The sequence below is a fragment of the Diadema antillarum genome, unplaced genomic scaffold, assembly GCF_040938485.1.
Source record: "Diadema antillarum isolate AM-2024a unplaced genomic scaffold, OU_Dant_1.0 scf00000069, whole genome shotgun sequence".
Taxonomy (NCBI): Eukaryota; Metazoa; Echinodermata; class Echinoidea; order Diadematoida; family Diadematidae; genus Diadema; species Diadema antillarum.
Window position 1 is genome coordinate 3,822,362 of NW_027270958.1, and position 17,730 is coordinate 3,840,091.

Below are 17,730 nucleotides of genomic sequence, written 5' to 3' on the forward strand. Positions count from 1 at the left end.
AGTTTGAATGCAAAATGACTTCTCTCCATTCTTCTAAAAGTTGAGATATCATATTTTGTGATTAAAGTTACAAAAAATAGGGAGAATACTAAGAAAATCTGAGACATTTTAATAGTAACTTCAGAATATACCATTATGTGTCACAAATCAGGTATCACTTGAAAGTTTTTATGTTGCTCTGTGTGATGATTGACTTTTTGAAAATGGTGCAAAGCCCATTTTGTGTGCAAACTCTTGATTTTATGGAGAAGAAATTACTGTTCTTGTCAAGAGGTTGAGGTAGCCTAATAGCAGCAAAGGTCACTGATCACTACCATCGGTCAGCAGAGTGATTTGCTGTGCAGAAAGGAATAAGGTGTGATTATGGGTCTAGTGGTTCATGTGCTATGCTTTTAGCGATACGGACTGGGGTTCAAACCCTGCCACAGCACATGTATCCCTGAGCATAGATAAGTGTGGTTTGTACATTGATAAGTGTTGATTATTATGTACATGTATTACAGGGGATTGATAAGCTCAGCAGCAGTTTTTCAGTTGAAACTGCCGCAACTTCAGTTTGTGAAGATTGGGATCCATATTTTAAAGACACATGTGATGTACATGATTGTTTATCCCATTGAGGACGGTTTGATTTTGCTACAACACACATTTCCCATAGACACTTGCCCAAGTATATACTTGGCACTCGTCCTCAACGGGTTAAGACCCCTATTCTGTGGTATGTGTCACCATATTCACAGGGCTTCCAACTATGAATGAATGCCATCAGTGAGAGACTTGCACAATTTACCTAATCCTAGCTGTCTCACTCTGATAAAAACCTAGAATTCTCATGCTGAACTCAAAATTAGAAAATAAGAGAAACTTTCCCAAATCTGTGATATTTTAAATGTTTGATACACTGAAGCCGAAATTTCAAGATTTTCCTGTAGGCATACCTTCTTACGTGTACAATGTTGAATTCATGACCATTCACTTCTTCACCAGATTGCACCTTATGTAATACCCTGTATTGTCAAAATTTTCTACCTTGCAAAAAAAAGGGGGGGGGGGCGACCCCTTTCACACCATCTCTCTCCCCTTTCACACCATCTCCCTCCCCTTCCCCTTCCTCACTCCAAACTTTCATTCATGGTTGGCAGTCTTGTTCATGTATTTGTTCACTTCAAGATGGACAGCACTAGCATCCAGTCTTACTGGACTGCAGCTGTCCAGCTTTCGCTGCATGGTCCACATGTGAAGATTCAGCTCAGTATGGAGTTGAACTTGGTCAACTTTCTTCATCCATTCTCTCTTGTTAATTGGCATTGCTGGCAAAGCAGCTGTTCAAGGTATATTTTTGTACATAAAGATATAGAAAACAGCTTGCATTATATACACTCAGAGTAGTTCTGGAAAAATAACCTCTTTTTTCTTTTTATATAGGTGATATACATGTACAATGTGTATGTATGTATTTTGTTGAGATTGTTATGTTGAAAATACAAACACATGGTGCAACATGAGCTTTGTGATGTCTCCACTACTGACCATTTTTTCTTTAAATGAAATGTATAAGGGAGATTTAGAGGCACTTGCTGAGGCCAAGTTTTGCCCACGCAATTAATGTGTATTTAAATTTAATAGAATAAACAACAGGCAAGACAATAATTTCAAGCCTTGGTAAATACTGTAAAACATGATATATTCGCGGCACAAAATTTTTTGCGAATTGGAGCCGACGGCCTTTTTCGCGGCAAGAAATTTTCTCGAATTGCCACTAGCATTCAATGCATATAGTGTAGAGAAGAAATTTCACATGCATTTTAATTTCGCGAATCTTGGCCCTCGCGAAATTCGCGAAATTAAAATGCACGCGAACATTCCTCGTTTTACAGTAGGCATTGAAAGTCAGAAAATGGTTGGATTTGTTGTCAGAGATGTGTCACAGAACTCATTTTCTGTGTTTAGTTTTGTTTTGCTTTCATTCCCTGTAAGCTTTTTACAATGAACAAGTAAAACAAATCTGCGTTTTGAATGGTAAACCCAGGCCATTTGTCTAAATTCACCTCTACTGCACTCTATTTTCATTTTTTCTTAATGGTTAGATATTGAATACTTCACATGCAAAAAATTTTAGCTGCTGTCCTATCAGCCTCACATAATGCAAGGTCAGCTTTTGTGTAACCCAAAGATGCACATGGGAGTTGTACATAATATAAATATATATATATTATATACGTAACATACCTAATAGAGATGTGACAAGATTGAGAATTTCTGATGTACATTTGTTGGAAATCTCATTCTAAAATGAGACAGAGAAACAGAACAAAAATTCAAGACTGGGTGCACATAGGCAGCCTGAAAATTCTCATATCAGAATTCATCTTCATGTTGGAATAGCTAGAGGCAAAGAGGTTATATTTTTGAAGCCATGTAGACATTTTCTGATATTGTATCTTGCATCTGACATTTGACCTTCTTTTCTGTCACTTTCAGAAAGTTTTCACTATCAATACATAATTTATAGTCTTAATTCAGTCCTTTGATTTTCTAGGGACACTGTGTAGGGTGTAGTTTCTCCACTGGACACGGGCCCACACTGTTCGTTTGTTCCTTTTAATTTTCTCCACTCAAGTTATGAACTCTGACAATTGCTAAAAAAGTATGGAGTTTTTATTCACATTTTTGTTACATAATGCTAGTTGGACTGTTTAGGCTGTACATGGACTGTTGCAAGAATATGCATTTGTAATGAGAAAATATACGACTGTATTATTTTCTAGGGAATCTTCTGTGTTTTGATGTGGAATTTAGATCAATAAAATTGATAGAAATTTTTGCTTTACATCTGTTGGTTTTGGTTGTCATATGTGTCTATGACTCATTAATCCATGCAAGCACACACCCCAATACAGTGTACATATGTACTGTATGCTTGATGTCATGTGGAGCTGCATACTTTATTTCTCATGGAGGTTTAGTTGATGTTGGGGGGAGGGGAATTGGACATTTATTGTTTTATTTATTTACTTATTTTTTTTTTTTTGCGCAGATATGGATTTAAAACTTCTACCTATAGTAATACACACTCCCTCATGTGAATTGCCAAAGCTATTGGCAACTGACAGATCTCTTTGCCTACTTTTCAGCAACAATAGTATCTAAAGCATGAATACCATTAAGTCAAGTTGCAATCAATTGCAAATATATATTGCAAATTTGCAATCAATTGCAGGATTTGCAATACATTTTGGGGAGTTGCAATGATTACAACTTTCTTGTAACACCCCCTTAGTATGACAAACACAAACATCATGTCCTTCACATATACAGTGCACTCCTGTTGTAATGAACACAATGTTACATAACAAAATTGCAGTTACTAAGAAGTAAAAATTTAGGCCACAACATTGTCCACTCCATGTATTTTGTTTGCCTGTTCAGTTATTTCGTTCCACTCAAGGACTACAGTACTTCACAAAGGGAGTCCACTATATGTCCCTTATCTACATTCTATCGCTGCCACTGATACCATGTATGAAACATGCATACAGTGGACTCCCTTTTTATATAACAAAGTCCTCGAAACTGGCAGTTTTCTTTCATTACCTATTACAGGTAAATTTCGTTTCAACAGAACAAATGTCAATTTCTTTATAACCAGTATTCTGTTATCATGGTGCTCGTTATAATGGGAGTGCACTGTACTATGGAAGCAGTTAACTTGTACAAGGTTCTGCAACAGACTAACCAGCCACCAACATTCACCCCTTTCAAACTTCATCTGATTTTGAGTACAGTACATCATCAAATGAGTAAAATGCATGACTATGGCACGGTTTAAACAAAATAATGTTGCCTCTTCAGACATAATACATAACTTGAAATTTCAACGGGCGTATAGTTTCCAAAGTGATTATATTTTCCCTGCAGGCACAGCATTACAAGGGAAAATTAATTAGTCATGAGCGGAAAATATAACTGAACTACGAAGGGGACTGTTGAATGTTATCTTATAATGATACACGAGGCAACATTTGTTTTATGTTGCTGTATACACCTCACTTTATTTTAGCCTTGGCAGCTGCTATGATTCTGGATGTTATGACACTGCTGCAATAATATGATTCTAATCCACACTGTACTGACTACATTACGGCCAATCATCTTCCAGTGTTCATGCATACCATCTATTATAAAATGGGTTCAAGAATGTAGCCAATTGGAAGCGCTGAAATGAGTCACGTGTGCGTGCATTAATTTCTTAGTAAATGCACGGCCGGGGCCTGACGTACGTCACAATGTTTACACTAGCAGTGCGCACTCAATCAGTTGTTACAAGTGCGTCACGCGCTACTATACGCTATGTCAATCCTGTAAACAACTTCTAGTTCGGGCTGCCACAACAGCCGGCGGCCTTTCTTGTGCATAACACGTGGTGTACGTATACTCTTATACGTACGTACAGTGCTTATGTGCGGGATTTCCGAGTGCGACGTGCGTAAATGTTTGGGACGAACATCTTCGGACATCTTGACTTTTGAGCGAGTGCCACATGTAGCTGACTGGTATTGACCCACAAAGGTACGTGAATAATGCTGTTAGTTTTCGACCCATTTTATAAAACAAATGATGCACAGGATTATTTCGTGGCGTTAGTGAAGGTGCGGCTCACTCTCGAGTATTGACAACGGTTGCAAACATGCACTCGGCTGCGCCTCGTGCATGTCGCACCATTGTCAATACTCTCGAGCGCGCCGCACCTTCACTAACACACTCTATCCTGTGCATCATTTGTATACTATCAGTTGTATTATTGTCTCAAGCAACCTCGAGCAGGAAGGGAAAAAAAAAGATATATATATATATATATCTTGGAACTTTCCTGGTGTTGGATTTCGAATGTTGTAATTATAAGAAGAAAGAGTCTCAAGTACGCCATGGATCCAACGAGAAGTTTTTTATTACAAAATTTTCGGTCTGCCTCAGACCTTCGTCAGTGTAAAGACAATCATAGTCTTTACACTGACGAAGGTCTGAGGCAGACCGAAAATTTTGTAATAAAAAACTTCTCGTTGGATCCATGGCGTACTTGAGACTCTTTCTTCTTATAACTATATATATATATATATATATATATATATATATATATACAATGTATACAGTGGACTCCCATTATAAAGAAGTCCTCGGGACCAGCAGTTTTCATTCATTATATTGAAATTTCAAAATAAGCCAAGAAATGAGAAATAAAAAGCATAGAGCAGATAATGTCGAGATCTGAACTTTTACTTCCTTGTAATCGGGATTTTGCTATAACCGTGTTTGTTATAATGGGATTGCACTGTGCTGCATTCATCCATCTCTCAAAGATTCTTGACCAGCTCACATTCAATACATGACAACACCAGAGTACAGTGAATTATAGCAAGGCAAACTTTGCTGTCAGTTAATAAAATATTTATTAACTATGAATTGGATCATATAACATACATCATATGTTATTATGTCGTATAACATCTACACAGCAAGACTTCCCCAAATTTACAATATCAAAGGTTTCTTCCAAGAAGATCCTAGAAGTGCAAATGAATTTGCACAAGTGGGAGGGGAAAATTTCAAAAATGAAAAGAAAAGTCTAAATGCCATGTCATCACTCTATACCAATTGTATCTAACAACTTTTTTTCTTGCAGGCAATCAAGGAAGTGATATCCGCATAAACCCCTCCCTCCTTGGGTATGGTTCGGGTTGGCCTTCAATTTTCTGATTGTGGGCAATGCCAAATGACCGATATATCTGGCAAAAGGACAGTAATGGTGTTGTTATGAAAAAAAATTGATATTGCGGTGTTGCAGTCTTCACAGCCCATGGGCGGTGATGATTCCCCCTAGCTTGTTCATCTGTACATGGTTGCAGTTTCATTTCTTCTCTTCCGCTGAGAAGTCGATTTCTGTGGAGGTAGAAAAAGCAAAAACAGGTCATTACCATATATATGCTTTTTTTCCCCCTCACACATTGAAAAAACAAAAACAAAACAAAACAAAAATCATGCAGGTCATATATAGATAGAGCCAACTAAAAGAAAGTGAAGCATGCACTTGAGTTGGAAAAATTGTACCATTTTAGAATACCAGTACTACTGGTAAATAATCTTTGTGACAGCAAAAGCTTGGCCAAGCCTTGCTTAATATAGCATGAAGTATCGCCTGCTACTTGGATTCCAAGCATAGCTACGTGTAATACAGTGCACTCCACATGAAATGAAAATGGTTACAACGAACATCTGGTTTAATAGAATTATTAAAGTACAGTGTATGAATTCAGGTCCCAGCGTTATCTGCTCTATGTTTGTCATTCTTTATATGTTCAGGTACAACAACATTTCAATACAAGTATATACAAAAGAAAAGTATTGGTTCCTCTGGAGTCTGGACTTCCTTTTTAATGGGAAGATGTAGATTAATAAAAAAGGGACTGTACAGTACTGGTTGAGGTGGGCATTCATGTTTTGAACATTCACGAGTGAGATAATGAGAAACCTCTTATAAAATATGAAAGAGCATGTAATTTTAAGAAGGATTCTACGTTTATTTGATGAAATTTGGTTTTCAAATGTCTGAAATATCCAAAAAAGTGATTAATAAAAGGCGACAGGCCACGCTTTTATTAGGATCTCTTTGTTTCACTTTATTTTTGGATATCTCAGCCATTTCATCCATTTTCGTCAAATAAACTTTTGATACCCCTCAGAATTGCATGCTCTTTGACATCTCATAGAGTGGTTTCTGAATATCTTGCAAAACGCTAAAAGCTAAATCCTCACCTTAACCAGAACTGTACACACCCTTTAAAATAGCTGACAACAACATACTTGCACGAAAAAAAAAAAAAAAAAATCATAATTTCACAATTACTAATTGGCTTTTGCCAATTATCAGTACTCACGGACACTTTGCCTACTCCATAAGTAATCTTACAATTTGCCAATGGACCAATAAAGTATTTAATCATTGTTACAGGAAATTAATTTGGGCTATTGACACAAAGCAATTGTTGTTCTTATACAAGAACAAATCTTATTACTGAATCACGAAAGCATAGAATTTGGACACATCACAGAAATCCCAAACAAACAAAACACAAAATCCCAGGTAGGTTTTCCCTTTCAGAGCTTGGCCTAAACTGGTGACATTAGTTTAGTAAGGCACTCCGTTGTCTTACCTTTAAATTGAAATGTGGGAAATGCTGTCATGTCTCCTCCTCCAAACATCTTGGCAAGCTTGGACTGTTCTGCTGCCATGTCCTTCTCGATCTCGGGGTTTGAGTCTACCAGTTTGCCCCCAGCAGCCCTACAGAGAAAGGGGGGGGGGGGGGGGTTGAGGGAAGAGTGTAGTTTGAATGCACTGTGATTTTCCTTTTTCTTTTTTTTTAAAGCGTGATCTAAACATTACTGTATGTTATCAGCACTTTTTAAAGGTACATAATGTAAGCGTATGGGTTTAAAGGGGATGGCTAGTAACCGATCAGTGGGAATAAGTGGGAATGCTGAGGGATGATTGTTCCAATCCTTGTGGGATTCATTTAAGAGTACACTATATATCTACTGTTGTGTGAAAATTATTTGCTTCAGAACGGTCTCATATTCAAGTAATGTGCAGATTAATGCCCCGTCACTGACCAGGCACGCTAACCTGGAAGCACTAAAATTGCACATTACTTGAATATGAGACCATTCTGAAGCAAATAATTTTCACACAACAAGAGATATATTGTACTCTTAAATGAATCCCACAAGGATTGGAACAATCACCCTCCAGCATTCCCACTGATTCCCACTGATCAGTTACTAGCCATCCCCTTTAATGACAATCAAAATATCCACTTAATTGGCTATCTACCCCTGGTGTTTTTTCTTTCATGACCACTTGTACAGTATTTCCCTTTGCAGTTAATATAGACACATTCAATGGCATTATATATTTTCTTCTTTTTTTTTGTAAAATGCCACAAAATGTTTTCTCACTTCACACAGATGACTGGTATGCACAGATTGTACCTCTAGACATTACATGAAAAATTGCAACTTCTCAAACAAAAGTGATAACAGCCTGCCTAGTCGGTCATGCTCTTACTTCTTCTTGTTGCCATATTCCCTGATCTTGTCTACAAACAACTTCTGCACGGGATCTGATGGTGCTTTAGCCTTTGCGAGGAGGACGGAGCTTGCGCCAAGGTTCCGCCTGACGATGACAGTCAGCGCTGGCCTGGCCTGGGGCCCTAGTCTTAGCACCTGCTGAAGCATGCTGGCTGTAATCTGCAGAGTACAAGATCATCAGAATGATTCAGATGTAACATGTAAACATGTACAGTAATGATACATTGAGTCAGTTACAATTGTACATTGTAGATGGTCCATAGAGCATCCACAACAGACAATGAAACGGTGATGAAGTTTCTCCATCTGGCCATGCTGTACAACTTATGTACACATATGAAAGCTAATGTTTGCCACATTCTTCCCCCCCCCCCCCCTTTTTTTACTGTGTAGAAACTGTTGGAGAGTATACTCCAAAGCTACCCAGTCTCACACATTGTGAGGGAGGCTCAAGCATTTAGGGTCTGTCACGCATGGCACTAATTTTTCGCATGCATCGAGAGCATAGCTTAAAGGATTAAAGTGAGAGTTGCAATTGAAGTCAGATTTCCCTTTTGTCTTTCAAAATAAGTAAAAAATAATCACTTAAGTATGCACCATCTTCCCCCATTAAGGCACTCCCTACTGTGGTAGGGCGGACACCCCCTCCCACACCCTCCCCTCGTTCAGTCGCTTCGCTCCCTCGCTCATGCACATGCGCCCGCACCGAGATGCTGAGTCATGAAAATCTCACTCATAGATTTTTTTTTTTTTAAACTTGGCATCTACATTATATGTACATTGTATGGTATGTATTTGTGATCAGCTCTCATGAGCAACACAACATATACTTTGACTTTGCTGATAAAATGATACAAAGTGGGTTGATAAAACATGGCCAGTTCCTGAAATCACTGATGCCAGTGGGTCAATTCCATTGTGACTTATGGGACAAAGTGACAATTTTCGGCAATTTCAAACCAGTATTTTGAGAAAATAGTTGCATCAAATGCATTTTTCTCAGTTCATGGTTAGATCCATCATATCATAGTTTATGAAAACACCATACTTAGTTTGAAAAGTATCATTGCATTACGTACAGCAACGAAAAATTGCTGTCGTGACTTTATATGGGACATTTGAGGACCACCGTTTTTCACATGGGAAAGTAAGTTCTGAAATATTCTTACACACAGAGTCTCTGGAAACATATTTTCTTTCCTGAATGTAGCAAAGGGTTGGTGCTTACCCTGAGCCAAGTGGTATGAATATCTACTCATTGGTACAGTAGCAGGATAGGGAAAACCAGTGTGACTGATGGGACACAAAAACGTGACTTATGGGACGCTATCAACTACATGTACCACATTTTGAGAGTGAGAAAATAATATTTACTGATGCCGGAACAAGTTCTAGAACATCATAAAGCCAATCTATGACCAAAGAACATTCAGAGAATAAGCCATCTGAGAATTACACAAGCTGTATTATGGTCATTTGATGATAAATAAATTCTGCAAAAATTGGCAATTTTCATGAAAAATGAAGGTTTTTTCGGACATAACTCCACCTCACGTTCACCGATGTTCACAAATGAGGTATCAAAATATCCGTTGTGAAAGGCTACTTTGAGTAAACAATACCAGATCATCTAATTAAGCTTCATTAATCATCTATACGCAATAGTTTGATTTTCATAAAATGCAACCTTTCATTGGAATTGACCAGTGATCTTTGAATTTAAGACAAAATGATGCCGAGCTACAATGTAACATCTCCTCTTCTTCTTCTGATTAAGTCTGCCTCCTTCAATAGACTGAAGATTCTTGCAGACTCGTGGCATCTTCCTATACCTAGAGCTTGGCCAAATTAACAACACTGTACAATATGAAGACAATGCACTATTCGACTTGTTATACTTCATATCATTGGATCATATCAAAATCGACTTCTCTAAATTCTAATAAAAAAAGAGAATGCTACGGACACAATTCTTCATCCTGTATCCATGTAGATACAGCATCTTGAATTCCGCGACAACAAAGAGCACCAAAAGTGCAAGAGGAATGATAAAAATGTCATAATACAATTATGGAAATTAAACACAAAATTGCTTTTCAAGAAGTGCCCCTATCAATGTTTCCCACCTTATCTAGCTTTTAGAAGGGTGACCAGATTCACTGGCTGCCCCCTGGGGTAGGTTCTACATTCCAAAACCACAAATATTTGATTCCAATGCTTTTTCTGTGATATTGGTACAGCTTAGTTGTGTGGAATTCGAGATAGATTACTCTAGATACTACTCTCCAGTACTACTCTCCTTGTAACCCAATGGGGTTTTATTGTTCAGTTGAAAATTTGGGAGCACCCAGACAAAAAAAAAAAGAAGACGTCACAACTACCAGCCCAATTGACACATTCAGCTCGGCAACATATAAATCTGTTAGCAAGTGAGGTAGATTTCTACATGTTTTATTAAAACATACCTCCTATACTTTGTACGTGATTGGCTAACAGATTCATAATGGCGACTTGCAGCTAGGGACTAGTGATGTTGCAATCTGGACATGAATTTCTGTGATCTAACCTAGTTACTTTTTTTGAATGCACAATGTGAGAAAGTTACCCCAAGAATTGCTGCATGATGTGTCATGTCATGTCAAACTTGTTTGAATGTTAACAAGCTGTTTGAAATTGGGTTTATGGTAACATTTGGTCTGTGTGCAACCACTGGCAGCGCATCCCTACAGGAGCCAGTATAATAGCCTTCGGTCTGTATAGGAGGGGATTCGTGAAGCCAGACGCAGTCTCCATGGAACATATCCCCAATGACCAGATACAGAAAGATCTTTCGGTCAAGGGAGCGCCCTGATTAAACAGAAACAAACATAAAATCAAACACCTCTAAAATAGTTTGCCAGCGACAGCCAGCAATAGGCAAGCTTTGTATTATTATTCTGTGGCCACACACAGCTTGTTCCCCGTGGCCATAGGACCTAAAGTACATGTGATGTATTATGTAAGTTAGCCTGACCAGACGCCATGCGTTAGCACGCCGTTTGATGGCCTGTGATACACCAATCTACTAAACCCCATGAACACGGTCACACAATAACAAAACTGTTGAAAAATTTCTACATTCCTTTCACAAATTTAACGAATCACTCACGTAAATTGAGATGTTTGGACCTTGGACTATGAGCATGGTATATCAGTCCATAGCGAGCCCTCACGCAACATACACTGAGCAAAAAGTCCAATCTTAACCTGGAATGCTTTGATCATCGCTGGGCCATTAAAAATACACATTGTGTTGTAAATCCTTCCCAGCTGTGAACAAAGCAAATTGCGCTGCTAACGTTAGAGTTTGTACGCCCGCATGATCGACAGTGCCCCCTTTGCCCATCATTTTGCAGTGCTGCACCGACATTTTGAATCATTTCTGCAATTTCTACGATTTCTGCGGCATACAGGATTAAAAAGGTGTCATTTTTGGTACGTAAGTTGTGAAATATGTATGTCAATATCGATAGCTTAAGTCGTAAAGATGGTAGCTAAATAGATAAAGTTTTCATTTTATGTCGTCTGAGTAACAAAATATGGTGCAGTAATTTCAAAATAGACTCGGCGCCCCAGAATTATAAGATTACGTAGTGTCCACTCGGTACAGCCCTGTCGCAACTTACACAGTTTTACAAGAACAAGCCTACACTACAGTTTACGCTTGTGTACAGTGACAGGGGTGTGTATAGAGTGTAGTTACATGCAAGTGTGTGTGGATACATTTGTACATGTATGTGTCGTAAACACGAGTGTGGCTGTACCCATGACTCGGGCCATGTGACTCCAACCTCACTCGATTGTGTGGCTGAATGTTCATTCTACGCGTGTGGTTGTATACACTCACTCACTAACTTACGCTGCCTTGTCCGTCATGCTGGTCTGCTTGTGGGGAAATAATTTTACATAAATTTGCAAAACAAAGTGTAAAGTTAACGATAGCTGGTGCTATGCAGCATATGCTACTTTGAGTAAATTACTGAATGAAACTCACACCTGGACTGGTGCTATTGTTGGCCGAAATTTCAACCTCTGACTCGAGTACAGAATTCAGAGCCAAGAAAAATAAAAATAAAAACGTCGGAGAAGTCGATGCATTATGCCATTACACCCCTCCTATCGTACCTGCTTATTGCGGCCACCATGGTCACTGCATGATGCATGCGTACATATGTACGAATGTACAATGTACTGACCTACTGTCATGTCTAGCCTGACCAGACCGCTGTGCTGTCGCTTCACGACAGCGGCTGAGCTGCGTGTACTACACAAGTAGTATAGAATACTCGTAGTTATGTCATGTCTAGGAGTCTAGTGCCAGTCATACGGCGGTGCAGTGCTTCATAAAGTTCTAGGCCTACTGTGTGTTTCGTCCTCGGCCGTTTTAGCTGGTTTTGCGCGAGAAATACATGTAGATATCAATCGTAAAATACATGTATAGTTTCACGTACAAATGTTTATAAAATATACAAAGAATACCGTGTGAAAAATTATGACTATTTGTGAAAAAGACACAAATTTACCTGAGTTTTCCCTGAACTATGTGAAGCCGAACAAACCACCTCGTCGCATCGGGTTGTATCGTCGGCTGTTTTGATTTCACCGTTGATGGCGCAGTCTCTAAGAGGTCTGATGTACTAGTACCCTTGGGGGTGGAGGGGGGGGGGGGGGGGGGCCGTCGGCAAGGTACTAGTACACTGTCCTTTCTTCTTCTTTTCGCAGGATGCACAACACATGTACTAGCAGTATCATAAGATACCTTTGAAATCACCCTCACACTAGTGTCTTATAGGTCTGCTTTGTTTGTTTGTTTGTTTGTTTGTTTGTTTGTTTGTTTGTTTGTTTGTTTGTTTTTTATAGGCCTGTTACATTACCTTGAATTTACCTGAAGTGCAACACCTCCATCTTCACATACACTGTAGATAGACTGCAAGTGCGGCAGGGTTTAGGGGGCTTTGAAGGATGTCACACCGTCATATAAAATGTGCCCTCGTAAGCTACATATTCCTTCGCTGTGTGTGTGTGTGTTTTTTAAAACTATATGTTTAGTTACCTAGAAATTTGTTTCTACATTTTCTATAAACGCGACTCTTAATTATTTATTTTTATTTTATCTTTTTAAGTCCCTACCGTAGGATCGTGCATGGGAGGTGGGTATCACCCCTCCAACACTCTCCCCCTCTCGGTCGCTTCGCTCCTCCCCAATAAAATATAAGGATCTCACCCTGTCACATGAATGTGCCCCAGTCTAGATTCCTCCCCCACCCCCCCCCCCCCCCCCCCACACACACACACAAAAAAAAGAAAAAAAGAAAAGTGTTCCGGCCCGCTTGACTGTCCTCAAGCAGCTTATAGCCTGCCGGCCGGGCCATCTCTTCGCAGGACATTTCTCCACAAATGCACTGAACGCTTATAGGTGACGTTTTCCTATGATTATCTTCCCAGGGAGCTCCAAAAACTTCGATATGGGGATCAATCCTACGGATATCCTAATCACTTCCCATCCTTAAATACAGGAGGTATCTATAGAAACAAGTATAATTTATGCCTAGTGTATGGTAACCGCCGGAGGGGGGGGGGGGGGGGGGCTTGAATTTTCATTTTGTTTTTGTGCCATAAACTGTAAAAAGGCTCACAGGAGTGCAAGCACAACTCATAGTAACAAGCGGTCAACCAGGACCTAGTGAATAAAATGCTTATATTCCAGATTCTAATATTAACTACTTTCAAGGATGGAAATGGGTTACGATTTTTATTTCTTGTCACGGGCTTTGGGAAGAAAGCCAAGAAAATTATCTCTCTATCAGAGAGTTCTTTTAAATCTTTTTATCTATTTTTTTTAAAGGGAAGATATAGCAAAACGGCGTTATTATGTGTATGAGGTCTATTTGCAGTGCATAATTGTGGCGAAATGTCATGCGAAAAGAAGCTGGCCAGGCAGGCATGCTTTGCAGCATCAACATGCAAAGCACTTTCAAAGAGCATGCGGGAGAATCGGTGTAAAACTGTAATTAACATCAGGAAGCCCAATCATTGCTACATGTATTTCTGGGCTTGGAAACTATGATCCTCTTTGTAGGCCTACTACACCCTATCTCAGGATTGTTTGCGAAATATGATGTGTGTAACCCTACAACCTTCGGGACAAAACTGAAAGACCCCATAAAATTGGGGGTCTTATTCCCGAATTAGCCCTAAAAAATACCAGTTTCCCTTAAGATTGGCGGTGCGCATGTCGTATCAATGACCATTAGTTGTCTTGACTGGGGAGGGGGTGGGGCGATATTATGATATGTTTGGTAGTTAGTGCACTTTAGTAGCTGCTTAATTCTGTCACTGGAACTCAGCATTTGAAGAAATTATTTTAATTTCCGAATTCTGTTTGACTATCGTTGACAACACGGCATTTCTCATGGAATCAAGCGAATTGAGGAATGGAATGGGTTAGCTGGTTCACAGTAAAGAGATTATGGAAAGAGATAAGAATTATAATTTGTCAGTAAACCTATACTTAATAATAATAAATCAATGAGGTCTGCTAATCAAGATCTTTTCCACGAATGTCGTTGGCAGACTCGTTATACATGTATACATGACACTTTATGCACGCACACAATCTAATAACTTGATACTCTATGATAAACGGAAGTGTAATGAAAAGTGTAATATGACATTAGATGAATTGAACACAGACAAACGTACGGAAAAGCACTGAACGTCCGTTTAGTGTTTGAATTATTTCATTTATTTTTGCAGAAAGGGCTCAGGGCACCTTATTTTTTTTGTTTTTTTTTTGTTTTTGTTTTTTGTTTGGTCATAACTAAGTCTTGTTATTCATTCAGCCTCATGACCATTACTTTCAATGGTTCCTGTCGAGAGTAATTTAACTCTGCAACTGGAACATCAATAATCTTGGCTGCGACTAGCTGAGGTCCTGAGGAGTAATGTCGCTTAGTATTATATTGAATGGGTTAGTCAAATACCGGTTAGTGATTGGCTAAACACAGTCATGTGATGGAGGACCATTCGTTATGTTCGCCGATGGGCGAACATTCTTGTAATATTCGCCCATGGGAAAACATTTTCACGTAACAAAATGACAGTAAGTTCTAAGGCCTATAGGAGGCGCGAAGGCACGCGTATAACAGCGAGTGATCGTGTGCGTTGTGCTGGTGGTGTTATCGTTGACGTATTTGACGTAATTGACTAACCCATATAATATAACAGATGATGACTTTTGTTGTCGGGAACATGTACCAAACGTTCCACCTTCAGGGTTTGAAATGCTATTTTGGGAGGTTATAAGTCCGTGGACTTCGTCTCGGGACTTATAACCTCCCTGAAAAGCATTTCAAACCCTTCGGGTGGAACATTCGGTATAATATGTTCCCTCCCCGCCAGTCATCATCTACATAATATTTACAGCACTGAAAAAGTTTCCATAATAACCTACATCATATTTTCATGCAACGGAGTAAAATATGGAAAAAGATATGCACGCAAATCTAATCAAGGGAAACAATAATATCGAAAAGGTTATACGGTATCAAAGAACACGACGGTCTTCTCTAAAGCTTTGATGTTAAGCATTGTTTCATAATAGAATAATTAGCCAAACAGACGGTCACATACTGATGTGTCCTTGTGCTTTTTTTTTTGTAGATGTTTAAAGTGCTTTTATACTAGCGGGCATATCTCTTAGAATAAGATTACGGAAAGCACAGTAGAATACAATACAATACAATACAATACAATACAATACAATACAATACAATATTTTTATACAAAGCAACACAATGCAATTAATATAATAATCTATATAAATACAAATACAACAGGTATCATTTCAAATCCGTCGAAAGAAATAAAGTAGATGCAGATCCAGATAGATTGCCAAGCATGGTTTACAATACTCAAATTACAATACTCAAAATGTCAATCAGCTGCAATTCATTACAATAACTACATGTATACAAATCGTGACAGGTCATGATGTCAACTTATTTAAGACTGTTCAGGAGAGTCTCCTGGAGGGAAATGTAATATTCCATATCTTTGTTGTGCGACATCAAGTGAGTTTTGGTGTTTGCAAATGCATTTTTCGCTTCCTTATCTTTAAATTTTATTCACAATAAAACATTATTGAATACACCTGTATTCTGTTATATACAAGGCAACAAGTACCGTACAACACAAGTTTAATACATATCTATGCCTATTGATTATGAACGAATTACATTCCCGTATAATTACATGGCTAGTCCTGTACTTTCGTATATTCATGCTCGCTCTTTACTATCATGAAACATGTACAACCGTGCAATTATATAATACGCTTATTTACTGTACACAGAGCGAACATAGTGTATGCTTGTGTAACTGCATATACATTTCAATGAAATCCAAACGTATTTCTTAAAATAATGATATTCCTTACTCACATCATTATTTTGATTGAAATTCACATTGTGGATTCAGTGAACTCCCCGAGTTTTTGACCATTTTGCTTGAAATTTGGCTGAAGGAACTGCTATAGCATGAAAATGTGCCAATTTAATTTTTCGTCTTTGCATGACCGTGTTGCCATGGGAATATATAGTATATTTTTTTTTACTTAACCACATTGAAAAAAGAAGAAGTATTTTTTGTGTACGAATGGAATGGAGAGCTATGGTTTTGTTGTATATAGATATTTTGCATCATGGTTTTGTTTGGGAAAAAACACCCCCAAATGGGATCATTTTCTCTGTAAATAATGATTTCCCATTACTGAATTACACTTTATCAATGTACGTTTATGAATTATTATAAAATCATTTTATACAAAAATATAAATTCCGCAGATATTTAATTTTGTTGTCCCTATCCCGTTCTTAACATTAATATTTTGATAATAATTGGATTATGTGCCAAATTTCAAGCTTAATGCTCAAAGACTAAGGGATTTAATTGAATCCACAGTATTTTTGTGAGATTCTCACTCAAAATATGCTGTATACAATGGCAATGCATTGTTGAACAATGACGAAAGAACAAGTTTGCACATCTATGTATAGCAGTTACATGTGCCAAATTTCAAGTAAAATTCTCAAAGACTAAATGAGTTAACTAAACCCACTGTATTTTTGTTTGGTTTTCATTCAAAATATGCTTTTACCATGGCAACGCATTGTTCAACAATGATGAAATATCAAGTTTGCCCATCTACGTACCATAGTGGTCAGATGTGCTAAATTTCAAGCCTTATGCGCAAAGACTGAGGGAGTTGGACTGTACAATGTACACTAGTACAGGCAAATAGATGCATGACTTTGATAATAGAGCCATAAAATATTATGCCAAAACTTGGTTTCTTCAATCTCTGTGTTTCACAGTTGAAAATTCCTTTATATACATACCATGGAATGGCAATTTGTCCATGACGTAATAAATGTTGGACGAGCAGCTTCAGCATAAATGTTTAAGGATTGTAAGAAGTACCCACGATAATAATCACAGATGTGCAGTATATGTATCCAAAAAGAACAAAAATCTACAGCGTCATCAGTA

The 17,730-nt window shown here is 38.2% G+C and overlaps 1 protein-coding gene across 1 annotated transcript; it reads right to left on the reverse strand.

The window, feature by feature from the left end:
- Positions 1–1,125: 1,125 nt before the first annotated feature.
- LOC139716718 (ATP synthase-coupling factor 6, mitochondrial-like) lies at positions 1,126–8,297 on the reverse strand. The gene is made up of 3 exons (XM_071628248.1): positions 8,120–8,297; positions 7,209–7,336; positions 1,126–1,322 (listed from the first exon to the last, which is right to left on the reverse strand). The coding sequence occupies exons 1-3, from the start codon at positions 8,287–8,289 to the stop codon at positions 1,126–1,128; spliced, it is 495 nt and encodes a 164-aa protein (XP_071484349.1). The 5' UTR covers positions 8,290–8,297.
- Between the last annotated feature and the right edge of the window lie 9,433 nt (positions 8,298–17,730).

Bases quoted from the DNA above. Each gene is read 5' to 3' on its own strand.
- LOC139716718 (XM_071628248.1), bottom strand. From the start codon at position 8,289: ATGCTTCAGCAGGTGCTAAGACTAGGGCCCCAGGCCAGGCCAGCGCTG. The intron at 7,337-8,119 runs GTAAGAGCATGA...CTTTCTCTGTAG, and splicing joins GAATATGGCAACAAGAAGAA to GGCTGCTGGGGGCAAACTGG. The intron at 1,323-7,208 runs GTAAGACAACGG...TACCTTGAACAG, and splicing joins TCCCACATTTCAATTTAAAG to CTGCTTTGCCAGCAATGCCA.